A 20710-nucleotide genomic window follows, 5' to 3' on the forward strand; every position below is an offset into this window, starting at 1 on the left:
GGTCACAGGCCAGCTTACAAGGAATTACAGATAATATCTAGAACCCCTCATTCAAAATGTCATTCCTGTAAAAAAAAAAGACCAAATTTGCACATCTTTCATTTTTTTCTGTATGTCTAAAAACTATACAAGGCATTTGCACTGTGTTTTGGGTTGTTTTTTTTTTTTTCAAATGCATAGTTTCCCTGCTTATTTCTGCAGGTTATCTCGTGTTTCTAAAGAATTTCTACCGAGGTGTATCTACATGGACTATGATAACTTCCCACAGTTGTCTTCAAACAGGCGAGACATTTGGGCTCGGTACTGAAGAAGGTTTATATTCTCCAGCTTTTGAAAATCCATGCCAATGCTTTTGGAGGATTTAGATGGGAGGGAGTGTGTGTATGTGTGTGAAATATATATAGATATATATGTCTATGTGTGTGAAATATATATATAGATATGTATGTGTGTGTGTGTGTAAAAGATAGACAGGTGTCTATATTTCACACACACACACACACACATTTATATATAATTTCACACATACACACACATATACGTGCATGTGTGAATACACAACGATTCTCAACCAGGGTGCCTTGATATCCTTTCAAGTGTGCACAAACAGGATTCACAGGAAAAACTCAGGGGAAATCCACACAAAATCCATAGGGTCAAAACTTGCAGCAGGGCACACTGGTTTTCTCAGCTCTTTGCAACAGAAGAATCAATTACTTTATTATTTTTCTGTAACTAAAAAAAAAAGAAAGGAAAACTACGAGCCGGCATTTTCTGAACGGGGAGTGCTCGAGTTTAAACCAGGGGTCTAATGAACACGGGCAATGTGTGCGAGCGCAGGCAGCGCTTGCGCTGGCGATATACGAATATGGGTGTGAGAGCACGGGCAGGGCGCGCTGCTGTGTGTGAATATACGGCTGTGTCTGTATGTAGACGTGATTATGGGCGGAGGAGCGTCGGGCGGTGAAGGCGGGCAGCGTGCGTGTGAGTACGAATGCAGGCAGGGAGTGTGCGTAAATATGATCGGCGCGTGTGCAGGCGGGCAGCGAGCGTGCGCACCTCTGCAGAGCGCATGCGCATGCGGGCAGTCTGGCGTCTCTGGAGCCCGGGGCGGGGCAGTCGCAGCGTGGGTGACTCCGCTCGGCGCCGTATAAACGCGTCCTGCCCCCGCGCCGCTTACCTTGGCCTGTTGGCGGGCATGGCGCTGAAGCCGGTGCTAGGGAAGCTGGGCAGCAAGCGGGTGGTGCTGGCCAGCGCCTCTCCGCGCCGGCAGGAGATCCTCTGCAGCGTGGTGAGTGCCCCTTGCCCTTTAGCTGGCACCTCCCTTCACGTTGTTCTCCTTTAAAGGAGGATCCGTTTTCAAAGTTGGTTCCTGACCCTTTCGTGTATGTGCTTGCGGCCTACTTCTGGGGTTGAGAAACGCACTAAGCTGCGGCCTGCTCTAGCCCAGCAACACGAGTTAGGGACCCGGGTCCGAGCAAAGCCTGCCCGGGAGTGGTGTCGCTTCGAGCCGCGCAACAAGGACTTCAGCCCAGTTCCCCACATCCAGGTGCAAGGCTGTCCAGGGGTGAAGAGCTCCGGGAGCTGCCCAAAACTCATGTGTGACAAGGCCCTAGTGCAACACGTATCTTTCTCCAGTTAAAAAGAAGCTAGAAGCTTCGGGAATGGCGGTGTATTGCTGGGTTTTGCATGGAAGCCACAGCTATTCTGCCTTCATTGGGATGCCTTGCAAACAGTCTGCAGGGGTGTGAATAAGAGTTGTGTGGCCAGGAGAGGTTGGCAGACAGCAGAGTTGCAAAAGACAGACTAGCTTGACTAGGCATACACCCAGATGCTGAAATGGGAGAAAGGGTCCTTAACGGCTAGGGTTACCATATGTCCAGGCTTTCCAGGGCACATCCTCTTTTTTTGCGCCCCTCTCCTCATGTCTGGGAGGGTTTTTATAATGTGGACAAACGTCCAGTGTTTTTTTGCTTTGCCTCCACTTTTCCTGGGCCCAAGCAGCTTGAATGCCTCGGACTGGGTGCAGTGGGCAAAGTGCCAGCTCCCTCCCCTCCCCCCCTTCTGATGTCCTCTTTTTTTTGATTCTGGAAATATGGTAATCTAATACGTGTGGAAGAGTTTAGAAGCTATCAGGTAGACGGTTATGAGGCATGAGGTTACGTAGTTTCCTCGGCTCTATCGGTCTAGAAATGCTGCTGCCTTTGACAGGTTTTAAACTTTGGGTGGAGCGGGAATTGGAGGGAGGTGCAAGTACATTGCTGCCTCCCCCCTCCTGAATCTGCCCTTGGGTGTCCCAGTGCTCCTGCTGGGATGTAAAGCTGCAAGTTCCTGGCTTGAGGGTCTTGCCCCTCTGCTTAGGGTCAGGCTGGTTGTCATATTTGGGGTCAGGAAGGTATTTTACCCTGTGGTCAGAGTGGTAAGGGCTGTGAGGGCTTTTTGACTCTATAGCCAGGGAGTAGCTCTTCACCTGAGATCTCTTGACAACCTTTTACAGAAGCAGGATGCTGTGTTCTTCTTGCTTTTACCTGTGGCTGGTTATGTCACTGTCTTGTGGTGTTGTTTCAGGGTTGATTGTAGTTTTTTAAGGTGTTTTGATTATTGATCTATATAGGATGGTTTGGATAGGGATGATCCTGCCTCAGGCAGGGGTGTGGAGTAGAATTTAGATGACCTCCTGGAGGTCCTTGCCAGCTATCCCACTCTTTGATCCTATAAGGAAGGAAGCTCTGGGAATTGTGCAGATCTGGGGTTCTTGGGCCCAAAGTGCAACATATGGAGCTTGTTGGGTCAAGGGAGCAGGTGGGTTATCAGCAGGACAGTCTTGATCTGAGCTGCCAGGCCAGAGGGGGGAGAGATCTTCTGAGCCAGTCACCCGTATAACCTGTAGTCAGTGAAATGTGTGAAGGTAGAAAATAAGATGCCAGGTCCATAATCGGTGGTAATGACTGACTGGACGTGTTAGTCAGTGTTAATGGGTAGATTTATGATTCTTTGCACTTGAAGATGTGGCCCAGTAAACTAGTTTTGTATTGCTGTGGGTTGGAATCTCAGGGCTGGGGTGAGGGGGAACCCTCTTTACGTTATACAGTGCTGTAGTACTTGCTCTCATTTTTTATATTTGAACCTATTGGGCATCCTGGTGAGCACATCATGATTGCTGCTGTAACCTGTGAGATGGTCTGGTTTTACTTTTGCCTACCAGCAATTAATGTTTCTATTTTTAGGAGTGCATATGTCAACACTTCCAATAAACGTATGCTTTTCCTCCTTCCTTTTGGGGGGAAGGTGTGTTTTTAATGTGGTTGTTTTTTGGGGGGGTTATGCCCCTGTCCCTCAATCATCTGTTCTCTAGAACTGAGTTTCTCTCTCCAGCCTTGTTTTGTTCTTTGCTATCTATTTGGTAATGTATCCCATACACTTATTAACCTTTGGGTAATACAGCAAAATACATAAATGAATGAAAGGACCAGTCACATAGTCTTGCACTACTTTGCAGCAGTAATTATTCCAGCAGTGACAAGTCCCAGACTTGTTGAAACAATACTCCTATAATTAATAGGGTATAGTGGCTAATGATTCTTCAGTGTGTTAAGGATTCGTGCCTATGGTGCTAAAGATACTCTTATTGCCTCTGGGGATCACCTGAAAATGAATGGGACTTCAGGTGAAGTAATAATCAAGAAAGACAATCCACCAGTTTTTATATTACTTTTTTTTTTTTTTTTTTTTTAGTAGTCTCAAAGTGCATAGTACTTAGAAAAACACACTCTGAAGCAGCAGCCTTTGTGGTGTAAATGGAACAAATAGAAACTCATTGGGAAGACCTTGAGTTAGGGAGGTTACATGAATATAGCAGTTGCCAAACGCATGTATCTCATCTAATCAAGATGGCTCATTATTAGTATACTTGGTGGAAGAAATGCTGGAATGTACATGATACATGGGGATGAAGAGGGATATGAGAGTAAGTTAGGAAGAAATGGGTGAACTGAAGTAGTGAAAGAACTGTTGCATACAGTGATTTAAGTCTCTTGAGTGCAGTCTTGCTCCTACTGAAGTCACTAGTAAAACAAGATCAAATCTTGCCTCAAAGCTACAGACTCAAGAAAGAAACCTGTGAAGCGAGCAGGTTGCTGTGATAAAGCTACATGTATGTGATCTAGTTATGAATGTCTGCTTCTATATTTTGGATTCCCGTTTCCATTAAAGGATGTACTATAAAACTATTAAAAAAACCTTTTGCACAAATAAACACATGAGGCTAAAGAAATGCTCATTAAAGGCCATAAAACCAATATAATTTAATTGGAAAGAACACAAATCTTATACAGGAAGATGTCAGAAGATCCTACCAGAACAGGCTTTTTTTTTTTTTTTTTTTTTTGTACGTGCTTAAATGAATAGGTGATGGAAGTAAAAAGACTGCATGCATACCAAATGTAAAAGCTGAATGCTTTCCTGGATTGTATTTCTTCACTTTTATATGGAGCTGTTTGCTTATTGAAAGTTTTAATTTACAACAGGTTACTGAGTATTGCTGACACAATGGACATAGCTTATAAAATAAGGAAAAATAAACCCTTATGCTGACTTAAAGAGTAAAACTTACAATGTTTGTATTGGACTGTGAAATTCTCAGTAGATTTGTAGTAATAAAGAAAAACTAGTAGTAATATAAGTTTAAAAAATTATCTGTATTTTTAAAGATGCTTGGCAATCTGTAGTTGACCTTTTAACATGGTAAACCAGAAGGCTTTCTGTAATATTTCTCAAGTAAATTTATTTTGGCTTCTATGCACCTCTATCTTACTATTAATACTTCTTGATTAAGTACTACTTAAACAACAAAAAAACCAAGCAAAAACCATATTTATTTCACTCATTTAATTTCTTGCTTTTGCAGGTTCCCTCTAATATACTGGAGTGAGGCTCACTGCTCTATTTTTACTTTCTATCATGTAGGGCCTCCGATTTGAGGTGGTTCCATCATGGTTTAAAGAGACGCTTGAGAAGTCATCTTTTGCAACCCCTTATAAGTATGCAATAGAAACAGCAAAGCAGAAGGCACTTGAAGTGGCAAATAGAATGCATGTAGTAAGTCATTTATTTCAGTAATCAACTTTTGTGAGGTGGGTGTTGTAGCTATTATTAAACTGAATGCATCGATAAATTCATTTCAAAGCGCACTTGACTCATTTTAAGGTGGACTGATATTTTTCCTGCATGTTGTTGCTGACAATTACCAGCTGAAATGGATTAGTCTTGGCAGGAGGAAGTGCAAAGCCTTCAGCTTGTAGAGTGTCTGCTGCTGTTTTTGCAGAGGTGTAATTGTCCATTCTTTTCAAGAGCCTACAACCAATTGGTTTAAGTTTTAAAATCAGCAGATTGTGTGCTGGTCTTTTTCAGGTACTTGATTAGAGATGCAGTTTCATTTAGGTCCCACCGAAGACATGTTGACAATATACCTAGTTCCTCAGCATCTTGAAATCTCATTGAATAAGAGATGTAACAAGAGTGAGCAGTCTAAGCCTTCATAAATGAAGGGGGAAAACTAACATTTGCTCTCTCTCCTAACAACGTGAGCAAAGGCATCTTGTCTGTCCCTCTGTAAAGTTCATAGTGAAGGCAACAACACCCTGGGATAGTATTGCTATGGATACTTGATTTGATCCATTACCCTGTAATATGCTCAGCCAGCAAGTATGGCTATTTCTGTGCCATGACCTAGTCTGAAGTCCAGCTAATTGAAAAACCTGATTATAGAACGTCATATCCTGTTGGACTTGCCAACATATCCTTCATGACCTTTATCCTGGAAGATAGGAATAGTGGCTCACTGACCCTCTGTGCGGGGTCAACTTGGGGATGCTGAAAACTTCAAATAAACCCTGTTGCCAAATTAAATGGCTTCTCAGAGCAAATATTGCAATAGCTCCATGGTAAATGGTTACTCAAATAGTACTTGTTTATGTCTGGTTTTTTTGTTTTGTTTTTTTTAGGTTGTGTGCTGTGTTAGCAGATAGTAGACTTGTAATTGCAAAATTTCCAGTTAAAACTTGCAAAATTTAAAAAATACTACTGCTTTATATTAAACCATAGTTACTGTTTTCCAGACTTGGCTGTGTTCTTCCTAGCAGATATATTCTTTATTTCTACTTTAATAGTTAGACTAGATCCTCTTCATTATATGAAAGCAAGCTGCTTTAAACAGTATATTGTATATAGAGTTGTCTCCATCTCAAATAAGTAAATGCAAGTCCTAGCTATATTTTAGCTTTAATCTGGCAAATTGTAGGGCAAGTATTTGAATTAACAAAAATAAAGTATAGGAAAGCAAAACAAAACTGGACTGCAAAAACAGCTTGCAGTTCAAGAAAGGGAAAGAAGAAAGGGTGGGGAGGAACCTCTGTTTATTGTGAGTTTTTTGTATTTAAACTTGAGTGACTGAGCACTGTGCTAGTAATATGTACCAAAATGGCAATTCTGGTCTCAAACATGACTGGAATTGCGGAGACCCCAAATTTAATCTTAGTGACTTGCAGTCTACTTGGCTTACGGGAAAAACTATTTGATTTTTCTACTGCCCATCCTGAAACTCCACATGAACCCTGTGGATCAAATTGAGCACTTTGCTTTATGTACTTTTTACCAATAACTTCCTGTAGGTAAAATGCTGGTCTTGGTTACACCTGTCCAGACCTCCTCCATAGACTAGTGTTTGCACAACTCTAAGTAATGTGGGAGAGTAAACCACTGGTTCTTCTCATGGATGGTAATATGAATCAGTATCTTTAACAGTTTTTTCCACTGTGGATTTACAGTCTTTTTTTAGAAATATTCTCTCTGCCTTTCTAGAAACACCTTAGAACTCCAGATATTGTCATAGGAGCAGACACTATTGTGGTAAGAATTCTGTTTCGTTCTTTTTTTCTCATTTGTGGTGCACTTGAATGACTCGACTCAATTTTTCTCCCCCCACCCCTTCCCCTCCAGTCTTACATTATTTCTCTTGTATACTTTCTAATACCAAGTGACAGACAGTAGGTCCCCACCTGGATTTTATTGAGACTTTTATTCCATAATTCACACTGAGCTCTGTATTTGGGGAGAGGCACTTGGTTATGAGACTGTGTACATCGGGAAATGAGGATGATGCTCAGTGTCCTGTGGTGGCTATTTAGCAGTGCCATTTAAGTGGCACTTTCTCTTTTACTGGTAGCCTCAGGAGGGAGGACAATATTAGTAGAGGCTAAATTATCCTCTTACCTTTACAGATCTAACTGCCAAAGGAAGGAAAGAAAGCTTGGACTGATATCCGCTTTATATTTTCAGAAAAGGAGGAGGGTCGGGGGGGCTTGCTTCTCCAAGGTTTGTTGACAGGTCTTTAGTTGGCTGATATTGCTTAGGGGGCCAGGTAATGCCATGGAATGAAACCTGTTTCAGCAGAGAGGCAGAACTTTTTGTCTTTCCATTTCAGACTGTTGATGAACACATTCTGGAGAAACCAATTGATAAACAAGATGCATACAGGATGCTGTCAAGGTTTGTAGCTTTCAGTAGGCTGTTAAACAAGTCAGGCTATTCAAAATAATGCTTTGAAAAGTGGTTGTAGATGTGCAGATTCTCTAAACTCATACATGCAGGTATGTAAAACTTACCACTTGCATTATCACAAAGTAGTAATATGTTAAAGGAGGTTTTTTGAGTTTTTTATTGGGGGGGGGTGTGTGTGTGTATATAGTAATCATTCTTTTGACTCTTCTAACTGATCTTTTGACATCTCAACTATAAAGTTAACTAATGTAGTTTCTTCCTATCTTTACTGTTTTCCTAATCTATTATAACCTCTTAAAATGAAGCAGATGTTTAGTTATTGGACCCTTGCTTTCTCTTGCATACAGAGTTGGTGTTTGTGAGGAATTTGGAGAAAGCTAATCAGGAACTTGTTTATTTGTATTCTTCTGTATATCGGCAAATTTTATTTTTATTGTACTTTAGGCAAGAGAAAAACTTTCTTTTTTGCTTACCTTGTTATACCTTCTTATCAATTTTTGGAATCTTTCCAGTAATCTTGGGCCTCCATTCCTCTCTGTGGAACACTTTTGATCCCTTAAGTTTTAATGATGCCATACTCTCCATTTTGGAGCCTCTTTCTTGCATTTACAAGCTGTTTCTTTAAAGTTTGTTGCCATTTTTTTAGTGGCGGCCTTAGAGGAGGGCAAACTGTGCGACTGCCGGGGGCCCCAAAATTTTGCGACTAATGCCTGACTTGCTTGTAGGTCATCAGAACTAAAGCCTCTAAGGGGTCCCAAATGACTTGCCCAGGGCCCCAGCAACTCTAAGGCCACCACTGCCATTTTTAAGCTCTAATTACACAGTCCTGGAAGCTGTGATAAGCTAATACAGTAGTTCTTATTTGATCTCTCTAATGTTGGCTTGTTTATCCTGTTCTGATGCTTTAAAGGAGAACTTAGATTTGTACTTTATCTGAAGAAAACTACTTTGCCTTGCATGATAACTTGGTGTCCTTCTATTTTGGAGGACTTGCAATTCTGCACAAAATATACCATAACAAACATCTAACACTTCTATGCTGCTTGTCAATAGTGAGACAGTTATGATTTATGTAACTTTATTATATCAATGTTCTATTTTACAAAAAACCCATAATCATATTACAAAAGAGAATTTCAGAATTGGATTACCTCTCATTTGCATTACTATCACCACAAATGGTCTTTTAAAAAACATAGATATCCATTCAGTATACCTGAAACTTTTTTTTTTTTCCCAGTTAATCCCTTCTAGGGTTAATATTCTGTCAGTATTATTAATACAAATTCTTGTTTGGTTTGTGTAAACTAATCATCATGATCAGTCATACAGACTTTTAAAGGGCCAGTTGCAGATTTTCTTACATGGAGTAATACTTCATTTCTCAAGTAATCCCATTGACTTTAACACCACTCAGTGTAATATTTTAGTTGATTTTTTTTTTTTTTAATTGTGTCAAAGATCATCTTAAGGTATTCCATATTTGTTTTTCTAATATTGCATTATTAATATACATTATGGCTACACTTCATAGATAAAAAGCAAAAATGATCAGCTACTTGTTAAGTTTATTAGCAGTTGTGTAAGTATAAGCTCAGCGTTCCCTGAGAAACATCCATCGCTTGTTCTGGAGAATAAAATCCTTTTGCTATAAAACAGCAAGTTTGGCTTTGCACGCTGCCCTGCCACCAACTCGAGCCTAATTTAAAAGCATTGCCCCTAACAGTGAGTGAAGATATTTGTGTCCCAGTTATGTTTTGGGGGTCCGTGGGGTTTCACAAATATTTTGTTGTACAGATATGGCATGCATGTTCTTGTTGGAAAGAATATGTTGGGTTGTATCCATTTACATCACTTATCACCATGTAGATTGTTATGCGGTTTATGTACGTCTTCATAGTTTTGGAGATGGTTTAGCTGAGGAACTTAGGGATGTATATTTAAAGGTGATTGCTCCTCCTGGATACAAGCAGGAGACATTACTGAATTGGCACTCGGTGTTGCCTACCTGTAATGGGAAAATCAACTCCCCCATATGAAAGGCAGCTGAGGGAGATGTGCCATCACTAGCGGAGGAATACCAGACGTCTCAAAGACAAGACCCTTCTGGAGGCTTCTGATGACTCCATAAGCAACTAGTATAATGTTAGGGGCTATCCTGGAGGCTCTTTACTGTCTAGTAGGAGAGAATCATGGGCTTTTTGATCCCAGGCTTTGAGGTTCAGGGGTTCCAGGAGCCAGGGCTGGCGGAATCACTAGCTGAATTCCAGAGAGATTCCTTGGATAACTTTTCTTCTATGTAATAAATCCTTCTGTTCTTCTGTCTACTCTTTCCATAAGCAGTCAGTAGAGAGTTTCAGATGATTCACACTAGCTCTTTATATGCAAAGGGGGACCTAACATTTCTTTCACAAGCTAGAGCTGTCAGAGTCCTTACTGTAGCTGTGGGGTCTAGTATAAGGGCAGTGGAATAGAGGCTTTTTGGGGTAAAGAGTTATTCCAGGGCAACCTCAGTCTGTTTCTTGGTACAAGAGACAGTACATTGGGAGAAATGTGAGGTTCTGGGGTCCCCTACAAATAGATTACTGACTTTTTTTTTAGCGGTAACCTGCCATGTCATTAGGCTGATTTGAAATATATGCGAATACTCGCTCATGTACTACTTGGCACGAAAAAAGGCTGTATAACCTAGGTGTTGGTATCTGGTTACAGAAATTATAATGTGGGGTTTTTTTCTATTTTGTCGGATGGCTGCATCTCTTCTGGCGTTGTAAATGCTGACATCACCAGCTATCTAACCCCTGAAGAGCCAGCAGGCATTTATCCCTTTGGGACACTAGGCGCATCCCCGCAAGCAGGAACGTGTGACGCCTCAAAGCCTTTTGAGGCACTGTGAAATGCACATGGTGCTTGTGATTGCTTGTTTGCCATTCTTCATATTTGTAGCAGTGGCAAAACTGGATACTGGGAATTCCTGGTATTTAAAAAACCCATGCCGGAAAAAGAGCAGGATGGTGTGTGTGGCTGCAGTGTGCACCACCCAAAACCAGAGCCTGGACAGACAGAACTATGATCTAGCTGCCAGCTGGGCTCTGGGTGCCCAGATTGCTGCAGTCATGGGAGGCCCCCAGGACCCTAGGTAAGACTGCTGGGGGCAACTCGGGTGCCACTGCTGTCGCTGGGGAGATGCATGTTCCTACTCATGGGGACGTAACCTGTGTGTTGGATTTGGTAGTTTCTAAAAACCTTCCATAGTGGGGGGGGGGTTTGTTGTTTTTGGGGGGGTTTGCCTCTTTATCACTTTGAGGGGTGAAAGAAGTATAAATCCAAGCCCTGTATATTATATATAGGAAATCATAGCGCTGTTTGTAGTTTTCCAGGCCTTGCTTATTTCACTGGGCAACCAACTTTGGTATAAGTAATGCATCTTTGTATTATTAAGACTTTTTGCAAATGACAGATTTCATAAAGTTATTGTCTGAATTGTAATTTTTTTTTTTTTTTCCTTTTTTATAGGCTGAGTGGGAAGGAACACAGTGTCTTTACAGGAGTGGCTATTGTTCATTGCAACAGTAAAGGTAATTACAGAGTAGAGATGCACTTTATAAAAGTCCAAGTATTTTATAGGCATCCATAGCCTAAATAGGAGGTTAGAGTCTTTTGGTAGAGGGTCTATTTCTGCTCCCCTTGTCAGTTGATTAAATAAACAGCCCCACTAAAACACAAACTTTATAATGAGTGACTCCGGAACTCATGCTAAGCTTGGGCCTACTAAAAGTTAAAATACAGAATAGTAATGCTAACTGCATTACGCAGAAGGATGCAAGTTCATGGCTAGGCCATCTAAGAAGGAATAATGAAGTATCTCTTCCAGCTTATCTTGCTATATTCAGAATGATTTCAAGCAGACTCTTGGTTGTCTGGTGTGTAACCATATGAAATATCTATCCTTGATTAATTAGTATGGTAAATATTTCTTTTGCGACTAACTCATGTTTATGTGCAGGAAGAGACACTTTCCATTATGTAATGTCTCCTCCTGATTTTTAGAATGGTTTTCCTGGCTGTTAATCAGTTTCTTGATGTTTCAAATTGGATACCTTCTTCGGTAAGAAGAGGTTAACTCATTCAAATTAAAAATTCCTGATAACAGTAATGAGCAGGCTTTTCCTGTCAATTACTGCTTGGGACGCTCTTGATTTACACAACTAAAGAATGCTTTGAGGATGCTAAACTAAGGGTATAAAAAGGCAGTAAAACAGCTCATGCGCTTCAAGAGTGAGAAGTCTCTGACACCAGTTGCCGAAGAGCCCGACTGACTTGAGAAGTTGAAGAGAAACAGACTGCCTCTTTGTCACCTGTTTGAGAATTCATCACTTTATAGCTAATTACTGGACTTTGATTTTGTTTAGGCTCACTTAACTTGGCTTGATTTACTACGAGTATTTAAAATCTTTTTGTCACTCGTCGAACAAGGTGTTGTATCATTCCCTGGGCTAGTCCAGAATCCTAGGTTTTTATTGCTAACACTTTGTACATCTTGCACAGCCTTCATCCAAGGAGTATGAGGCACAGTAGTCACTTCAGTGGTGCTAAATGTACAAGAATATTTTTTCGCTATTCTGGGTATTGGATTAGACTTGGGAGTATGATCCTGTAGAACATGTGAGAGGCGGTAGAATCTGGCCCATAGTTAATTTCTTGTTTGTGTTTGTTTGGCTTATTTTGAGAATTGTGGTTCCGTAGAGTAGACATAACATGAAGATTATCTAGTGTTTTCAATACTTAAATGGTAGAAAGAGATTAGTAGAAACAGGTTTCCTTTGTTAATAGTTTTCTTTTTAATAGTAGTCCTTTTTTAAATAAATCTCCTTGGGTGCTAGATTAAATAAAAGGCAGTGTATTAAGACATTAATTCTGTAAGACTTGAGTTGGACCATTTTGTGTTTAACATCACAGTAAATCTGTTTAACATCACAAAAAAAATCTGACCAATAAGGGATTCTATTTTTAAACTGTTCTGTGTTGTATTATTCCATGGCTTGATTTCCTCTCCTCCCCCACCTTGGTTACAACTCGGTCTAAAAACTGAGAAGGTCGTTCGCTAGTGAAACTCCCTTTATGAGGATCAGATTGCTGAATTTTGACCAGATCTTTTTCTCTGTTTTTATAGATTCTGTATAACACTTATGGAAGCTTCATTCCCTAGAATGGATGTGGTGGCTTTGGGGCTTTTTTTTTTTTTGGGGTGGGGGGGGGGGTTGCTTTTTAATCTTTGAAAACAAAAGTTTGTCAGTAGGCCCATACTCTTATGAATATAATGTGCGGATGTAGGCAAGAGCCCTGTCTAACAACAGACCAAAAACTTTGAGGGGATTAATACAAACCGTATAAAATGCTAGTAATATGTAAGGAAGACTAGTCCTGTAGTATTGAGGGCATTACATTAGAGTCTGCTAAACATATGAATTTTTAAGTCACAGTAGAATGTAATTTAAAATATTGTGTACTCAAATGAATATACTTCCCAAAATACTACAGCTGACAAGATCTTTTTACAGCATGTAGTTTTTCAGTTCGTGGGTCATTGGAAACCTAGTTACTGAATTGTTATCTTTAAACAGCAGTCAGATTTTTATAAATGTATATTCTGTTCATATATTATCAACAATATATACTTACACATGCACAGTATTTATTTTAACCAGATGGTTACAAACAAACAAGGTTTGCTTTATGGGAAATGTTCTTAAACTTTTCATTACTCATTATAGCCTTAGATAAAATTCCTCACTATGACTTGTGCTGCAGATCTCTTGCATATTTTGCCTGAGCAACTTCTGCTGCTATCAGAATGCTAGCTGGAGTTCTGCACTGCAAATGAAAAGGAGATATTGATGTGGTAGGGGAAGGGAAGGAAATCAACATGCCTTAAGAAATAAGAACCTGGTTTGATACCAGTATATGTGAAACTTGTAGGCTGTCTCAGACAAAAAACAAAACAGCCTCCCCCTGCCCCATCCAGCTCTAGAAACCAGCTTGAGGCAAGGTTTAAAAAGGGGAGAGGGGATGTTACATTTTAAAAGGAAGCAATTAGTCAGTGGGGACTTCTGCATAAAAGCAAATCTGATCCAGCTGTTGTATGCATATGCATGCAGCTGCAGTTATGTAGCACCCTCTTGGATATAATGGGTCTTTGATGACATCTATGGTGTTAGAGGGTGGTTGCTGTACAGGTTTCCCTTGCTTTATGCAGGTTTGTTATGTGTGAATTTGCTCTCATGTGATCACCCTCTTGATACCAACATTTATTATGTGAGGTAAATTCACTGTTATGCAATCAGTGTGGTGGAAACCTGCAGATGGCTACTTTGTGTGGTGCATTGTGAGAGTGACAGGGACCACAATCTCCTGCATGGATCCGTACTCCTTGCTTGTGGTCTGTGATGTGTGATTCTGTAGTTGCCATCCCCATTATGATGGTACACACAAGCAGTGGGCACTGTTTGCTGTTGGAGAGCACCAAAATTATCTTGTAAAAGTGGTAGAAATGGGTCTAGGGGTCAGTACAGTCGATGTCTTGGAACGTATCCCTATTTGTTACATAGTAAAGTGGGTTCCCTTTATGTGAATTTGAGTTGTGCACAGTTTTCCAGGAATGCATATACCGTATAAAGCAAGGGGAAACCTGTATTTCTTTTACTTGGTGTTGGACATGTGCCATGAATGTGACTTTGTTCAAGTGAGATGTGCTGTCAATGTCAGCAGTTGACCAATAGTTATGCAAGAACAGAATTAATTCTGCAAGCATCCCATTTAGGAAGAAGCTACTACTATCCAGATTTTGACAAATAATGACTTCTCTGGGTAGAGAGATGCTGTGAGGTGAACCTGCAGAAAAAGAGGTGGTAGAGTTCTACTCATTTTGACTTTTTTTTTTTTTTTTTTTTTTTGGACTCGCATAGGTCCACTTATCTCCCTCCCTTCTCCCTACTTGTTCCCATTAATTCTAGGAACATCAACATATATATATAATGTCTCTAAAAGGGAATAGTTCAATTTTATTTTTTTGGTCAGGTAAACAGTGACTGGTACAGTATAGGCTAAAGATAAAACACTGCCTGTTTTATCATTTTTATTCTAATTTCTATCAAATTTTTGTTTTTAACGTTTTAGATAATCGTCTAGAGACTGAAGTCACCGATTTCTATGAAGAGACAAAAGTTAAATTTGCTGACCTATCTGAGGAGCTTTTATGGGAATACATTCACAGTGGAGAACCAATGTAAGTAGTTTTGTGGAAGCCAGCAGCATTGACTTGAATTAAGGCCTTAGAGGGCTCTGAGACTCAATTATATAGAAGCACTTTGCCATGTGTTCTGAAGAAATTGGTCATAGCTCTATACAGTAGCTGATGCTCTGTGTGAAGCAAGTGATGTGGATATTGTTCTCAGTATTTTACTAGTACAGGAGTTCCCAGTTTAAAAATTGTTAACGATAATTTTTTTTCTCCCCAAGACTTCTAGGAACACTTTCAATACTCCCTTCATTTGAAAATTCAGGCAATAGACAGCACAGTTAAATACTGTAATATTCTGCAATAAGCCAATTTGTATTTTGTATATTACAGAAATGCGTGTACATGATGGACATTAGCTAATTATCTTCTTACAGAGTTGCTTACCAGTGTAAGGGCCTAATGCCATTGAAGATATTGGGAAGTAAAAATGATATATTATTAAATTCAGTGGAACTGAATCGCATCAAAGTAACTGAAACAACTAGAGGTGATGCGGTCTGTCTGTAGACTTGCTTTTAGTGGGCAGGGACAGCTGTAACGTTCCATGATAGATTCTTCTATAAAGAAACTAATTCAAGAAAAATTTAAATGAGCTAGTTATTGAAGTTGGCAAGACTAAACAGCCCAAATATTTGCAAGGGGAGATGGCTTAATTCTTTCAAGTCAAATGTGTGAAAACTGGAATGTGTATCTCGAGCAAAGAAAACAATATTGTGGAAAAGAGCTCCAGAGCTAATTGCTTGGATAATTGGCTCAGAAATGGTATTGGGTATAAGCAGAGAACTTACAAAAATGGATGAGAAGGACTCCATTAACAAAGAGAAGTACATCTTAGGCTGCTTGTAAGCATTCACTTTGAGTGGTGGAAATTTCTACCTCTAGAAATTCATTTGTTGGGGGCAACAAAACAGGCATTCAGCCTGCAATCACGCCTTCTCCCTTACTCCTTGCACCTTTCTGAGACCAGAATCACTGCAGTTTGAGGAAAGGTATAAGCTGTTTCAGTCCCCTCATTCCCAGGGGAATGGAGCAGTAGGGTAAAGGCCCCTGCTTGCTTCTCACTCCAGGAACCTGAGAGTAAGAATTGGGTGGGGAGCAGCTTACAAGCTGTTCTTCCCTTCTCTTGGTCTATGGGAGGGGTGGGAGTAGTTGCCTCCCATGCATTCTGCAAGGGATAGTAGCCTTTCCCCTAGCTCCATTTTCTCCTGGTCCCCAGGAGGAGTTAACCCAGAGGAAAGTGTGCAAGGTAGTCTTCTACTTCTACCTTGTTGTTGTTTTGTTGTTGTGGTATTGTTTTCCTGGCACTTCCATTTTTTGCTCTAGTAAAAAAAAAAAAAAAAGCTTGAATGGATGCAGACTTGTGGCTTCTACCAGAATAGTGGTAACTTCTTCCAGAAACTGAATGTCTGTATCCTACCTTAGCAGTCAGCAGGTATAGTTATGGGAGTGGTAATAGCTGGAAGTTGAGTTTTTTGCTTTTTTGCAAGAATATTTAAAATGAGTAGCAACACTCCTTTTCAACTATATACATAACAAGGGCCCAAGGAAACAAGTGTAACAGAAGGGGGGAGGGGGGGGTTGAGATTTAAATCATCTGCATATGATTAAAAAACTAAAAGAGGACTTTTCCCCCAGTCTTCAGTATGGACAGTAGTGTAGAACATGGAAGCAACAATGCTTAATGGAAAGGATGTTATAGAAACAGAAATTTACCACATAAATTTTATCCAAATTTTATAGCTATTAATAGTCTGAAGTTGTATATTTAGATTAAAATAATCTGCTATAAACTGAATTTTGTCATTTTGGAAATGATGGGGGGGAAGCAATATCAGGCAGTATTAGTAGACTACTAATGTGGTGTAGCCATGATGGGCAAAAAGCAATCTTGGCTTCAGCAGTCGAGGGATTTCCAATACAGACATAGAATTATTATACCATTGTACAAGGCACTGGTGAGATGATACTGTGTACAATTCTGGCCAGCAATGTTCAGAACAGGTGAACCCAAACTGGAACAGCTGCAGAGATGGTCTATAATGGGTTGTCAACCAGGGGTACATGTTGGCTGCACAGGCACAGCCTGCCTGGCTGGACATGGGGAACAGGGGAAGCTTGCATGTGATGATGCCCGCCACTGCTCCACATCCAGCTACTGTCCCTGGGATCAGTCTAGGGACTGGGCAGGGTACAGCTTTGTCTCGAACCTTAGGACTGTCTTATGCCCTGTCCCAATGCTCAGCTGAGCTACAAGGTCAGGCACGGGGCAGTCCTGGGTCTAAGAGACATGTGGGCAGCCTTGCGTGTGTGCAGCCCAACTGTTTAAAACCCAGGGTACCCAAAATTCAAGTGCCTCTCCCCAGCCTCAGGTTTTTAGACCTGGGGCTATTCCCAGCTTAAGCCAGCAATTGGTAGGAGGCAGTTGTGTCCCAGAATGCAAAGCTGCCCTGTACTTAGTCCTGATGCTCATCTCAGCCATACCCACATAAACGTAGACATTTGTTTTCTGGGGGACAAGAAGCAGCAGCACACCTTGTGCTGCTATTTGTCCCTGGGGAACACCTATCTGGTGTGCAGGAAGTTACCCCACACAGAGTAGGGTAGGCTGAAATCGACATCTGTGCTTGCCCCAGCAGCCTTAGCTGGGTCCTGGGGGCCTTGGGCAGCTGCAACCATGGCAATCCTTCTGCTTGGAGCCTGGCTTGCAGCTGAAGTGTTGCTACAGCCGGCCAGGCTCTGGTTTTGAGTGGCATGCATTGCTTCCCCATTAAATAAGTAAATAATTTTTTTTCTTTTCTTTTTTGCATGTGTTTTGACCCCAGGATCAAACAGGCAAACAAAAGAACCTCCCACACTGCATCTTGCAGTTCAGGGAACACCTGAATGTGTAGTGTGTTTGTGGTACTGCAGGTGGGTCTGTGGTGCCACGCACTACATAGCCATGCTCGATTGCTTGCCTGGACACAGCTCTGAGTGTCAAGTTAGGATTGGGCACAGGGCAGCCCTGGCTTGTGGTTCAGGTCTCCTGACCAAACCCTGTCCTCAGGCAGGGAACAACTATGTCCTGAACCCTGAGACCCAGTCCTCAATCCCAGTGCTCAGCTCAGAAATCAGGACTAGAAATTGGGCAGTCACACGTCTGGCCCGTGCTACACCTTCAATTTTTAAAGTGCAGTCAAAACCAGCTACAAAAGTGTTACATTTTTATTGTGCCATAAATTGGCTGAATCCATGATGCATTACAATATATGGTGAGATTAATCCATTAATTGCACCATAAATGTAACATTTGTCAGGTCCCTTAAAAGGCTGAAGTTTTCTGCTTACAAGATATAGTTGACATGCAGTAACACAGCAAACTCACCTAAACAGTCCAACCACTGTTCAGTATGAGCCATGTAAACTGCCAAAATCCCATTGATTTCAACATTAGAAGGCACTCGCCACTTAAACATGGACACCAATTAGTGTGGCACCAGATTATACTTGGCTGCTTACACATGATTAGGGCTTGTCCCTTTACTGTTGTTGGAGAACTGTATATCACTAATAACCTGCAAGTTGATTGGACCAACTCAGCTTTGGAGTTGGTAATAAAACAGTATTGAGATCTGCCCAAAGTTTATCAACTGTCTGTGCATCAGCCAAATTTCTGATTGTTGAGTGGGCTCACTACATATAGTTTGGGCTTTACCTCTTCTATATTCTAGTAAATGGACTGCTTCTAGGCTTGGAAGGGTTTCTCAGCCTCTAGCCTCACTTAACCCTCAGTCCCTCTGCAAATAAAAAGTGCCATCTGCAGTGTTGATTCTGGTCATCTAGATAATTGTCCACAGGGGTCTTAATACCAAATGAGACCACTAGACTGGGCAGGCAAATAGTAACATTTTGCAGGTGTTACCAGTCTAAAATCTAAACATAGAAGATGGATGCACTAATTTTAGTACAGTCCCTTCAAGTCTTCTACCTAAGGGGTTAAATTCAAGTCTTATCACACTGAGTTTAAGCAAGCACTTTTTTTCTAGCTCTCTATGGATCCTAATTCTGTTGTCAGTACTGACCTAGACAATCGCTACAGAATAGAACCTGGCTTGTTTTCATGCTCTCTACTAACAAGTGCAAGTCAGAAAGTGTTTTGTCTCCTTTAAGAGTTCTGTCAGGGGATGCATAACTGGAACACTCAATGCTAACTGGCTATATGCTTGCTTCTGTTATGTCTTTTGGAGTGAAACTTGTTCATTACTAGAATGGGTCTTGAAAGTGTGGAACATCTCACAGGGCACATCTACATGAGATGTTTATTGCAGTGTTTTCTAATTAGCTGTCCAGTAAAGTCTCAACACTTACATGTGCAGCCCTGTTAGGCTGCAGGAAACTGATTAGCTCCACTGAAGGTTAGTACTTGTATTTACAAGTACTATCCTGCAGCAGCATTCTTTAGTGCACAGCCACATGCTTGTAGATGCTGATAGAGCTGGCTGGGGCATGAGGATACTTCAGTGTGGAGTGGGGCATGCTACCTGTTAGCTAGCCCCACACTGGAGCACCCTTGTGCCCCAGCCAGCCTCTCTAGTACGTTCAGCCAGTCGGAACAGCCCTGGACTGGCAGGCTGACTCCTAGGGTCTCCTGTGAACTGGGGCTGTTCAGTCCAGCTTGGTGTGCTGTGGTCCCAGGTGCACATCAAGACATGGTGCTCAGGAGCAGTAAACTGGTGCAAAAAGCACCAGAGTTTATTGCTTTGCATCAGTTACATGTGTAGACCATGTCCACTGAAATGCTTGGTACTTGATGGTATAGAATCCCTTAGCAGTGTGAGGATGCTGTAAGATTTTTTTTTTTCTTTCTGGTTTCCCACAAGACCTAGCCCAACTCTTTCTCTCTAACTGTAAGGCACTAAATCCAATTCCTTGCTCATTCATACAGTCATGGCATACAATCTCCTCTGTACATTGATCAGTCTCCATCTTACCACTAATTAGGTAGCTTTCTTTTTACTCTTACTGCTGTACCATTTCTAAACTCTGATAGTTGAACTTCCTTGAATTTTCAAAAATATTTCTCATCACTGCCAATTTAGACCCATTTGTCCTTGCACTAGTATTGCATGCTAGCTTAAGTCTTCCCCTTTCCTCATGTATTTACAGAGAACAATCGTATGCCATCTTGCACTTAAATAAATAAATAAATAACAAATGTTGCTGAGGTAAATAAGCTAAGCACCAAGCTTAACTTGCCCTGCATGTCCAAGTGAGAGGTATGGCATTTATATGTAGCTGTTCCCCATATCATTGATCATGCTGTCCACTGTTTTGACTTTAGTTATTTTAATCAATTAAACTTTCTTATGACTAGCCGTGGATCTGACTTTTCAGTTCAGTTCTATTTCTTTTCAACTGTTCTTGACATGTAAAGGCATCGGAAATGCATTTCTGCCAGCTCTATGCCCACAGTTGCCGGATTCTTCCGCTACAGGAGACATGCTTCGGGTGAATGGGTGTGTCCAACTGTCTGTCTGTCTGGCAGTTTATAGCACCTGGAGCAGACCTGGTTTCCAGCCGACTCCAGTTCTGAAAGTTAAAGGTGGCTTTCACCTAGTTTATGATAGTTCCGTAGGGTGGTTCAATAAACATGGCTCATCTGGGCCTGAAGACTTGACTCCGTAAGTCACCTTGCATTAAAATCAACTTTCATGTTTCATTAACCTTGCTTTAAGCAACTGACTACAAAATTAATTAATAAATATTTATTAGAGTGAAAAGAACCAATGTAAATTCCATTGAAACCAGAACATTTAAGTTTGGGCAGGAGCATATTCATTCCTGGGTGGGGGAAGAAACCTAAGGCATTAGCAG

At 41.1% G+C, this 20710-nt stretch overlaps 1 protein-coding gene across 2 annotated transcripts in view; it reads left to right on the forward strand.

Moving 5' to 3' along the window:
* The first annotated feature begins 1072 nt into the window (after nucleotides 1–1072).
* ASMTL (acetylserotonin O-methyltransferase like) overlaps nucleotides 1073–20710 on the forward strand; it is a 56358-nt gene continuing 36720 nt past the window's right edge. Inside the window, exons 1-6 of one of the 2 annotated variants that reach the window (XM_090064369.1) lie at nucleotides 1073–1291; nucleotides 4966–5097; nucleotides 6859–6906; nucleotides 7481–7545; nucleotides 11074–11135; nucleotides 14734–14842. In XM_090064369.1, coding sequence (XP_089920495.1) covers nucleotides 1073–1291; nucleotides 4966–5097; nucleotides 6859–6906; nucleotides 7481–7545; nucleotides 11074–11135; nucleotides 14734–14842 — 635 coding nt within the window. The remainder of the gene's footprint in view (nucleotides 1292–4965; nucleotides 5098–6858; nucleotides 6907–7480; nucleotides 7546–11073; nucleotides 11136–14733; nucleotides 14843–20710) is intronic. The other variant, XM_090064379.1, reaches the window with a different exon arrangement.

The sequence above is a fragment of the Crocodylus siamensis genome, chromosome 1 (assembly GCF_052110815.1).
Source record: "Crocodylus siamensis isolate JL-2025a chromosome 1, ASM5211081v1, whole genome shotgun sequence".
NCBI lineage: Eukaryota > Metazoa > Chordata > Crocodylia > Crocodylidae > Crocodylus > Crocodylus siamensis.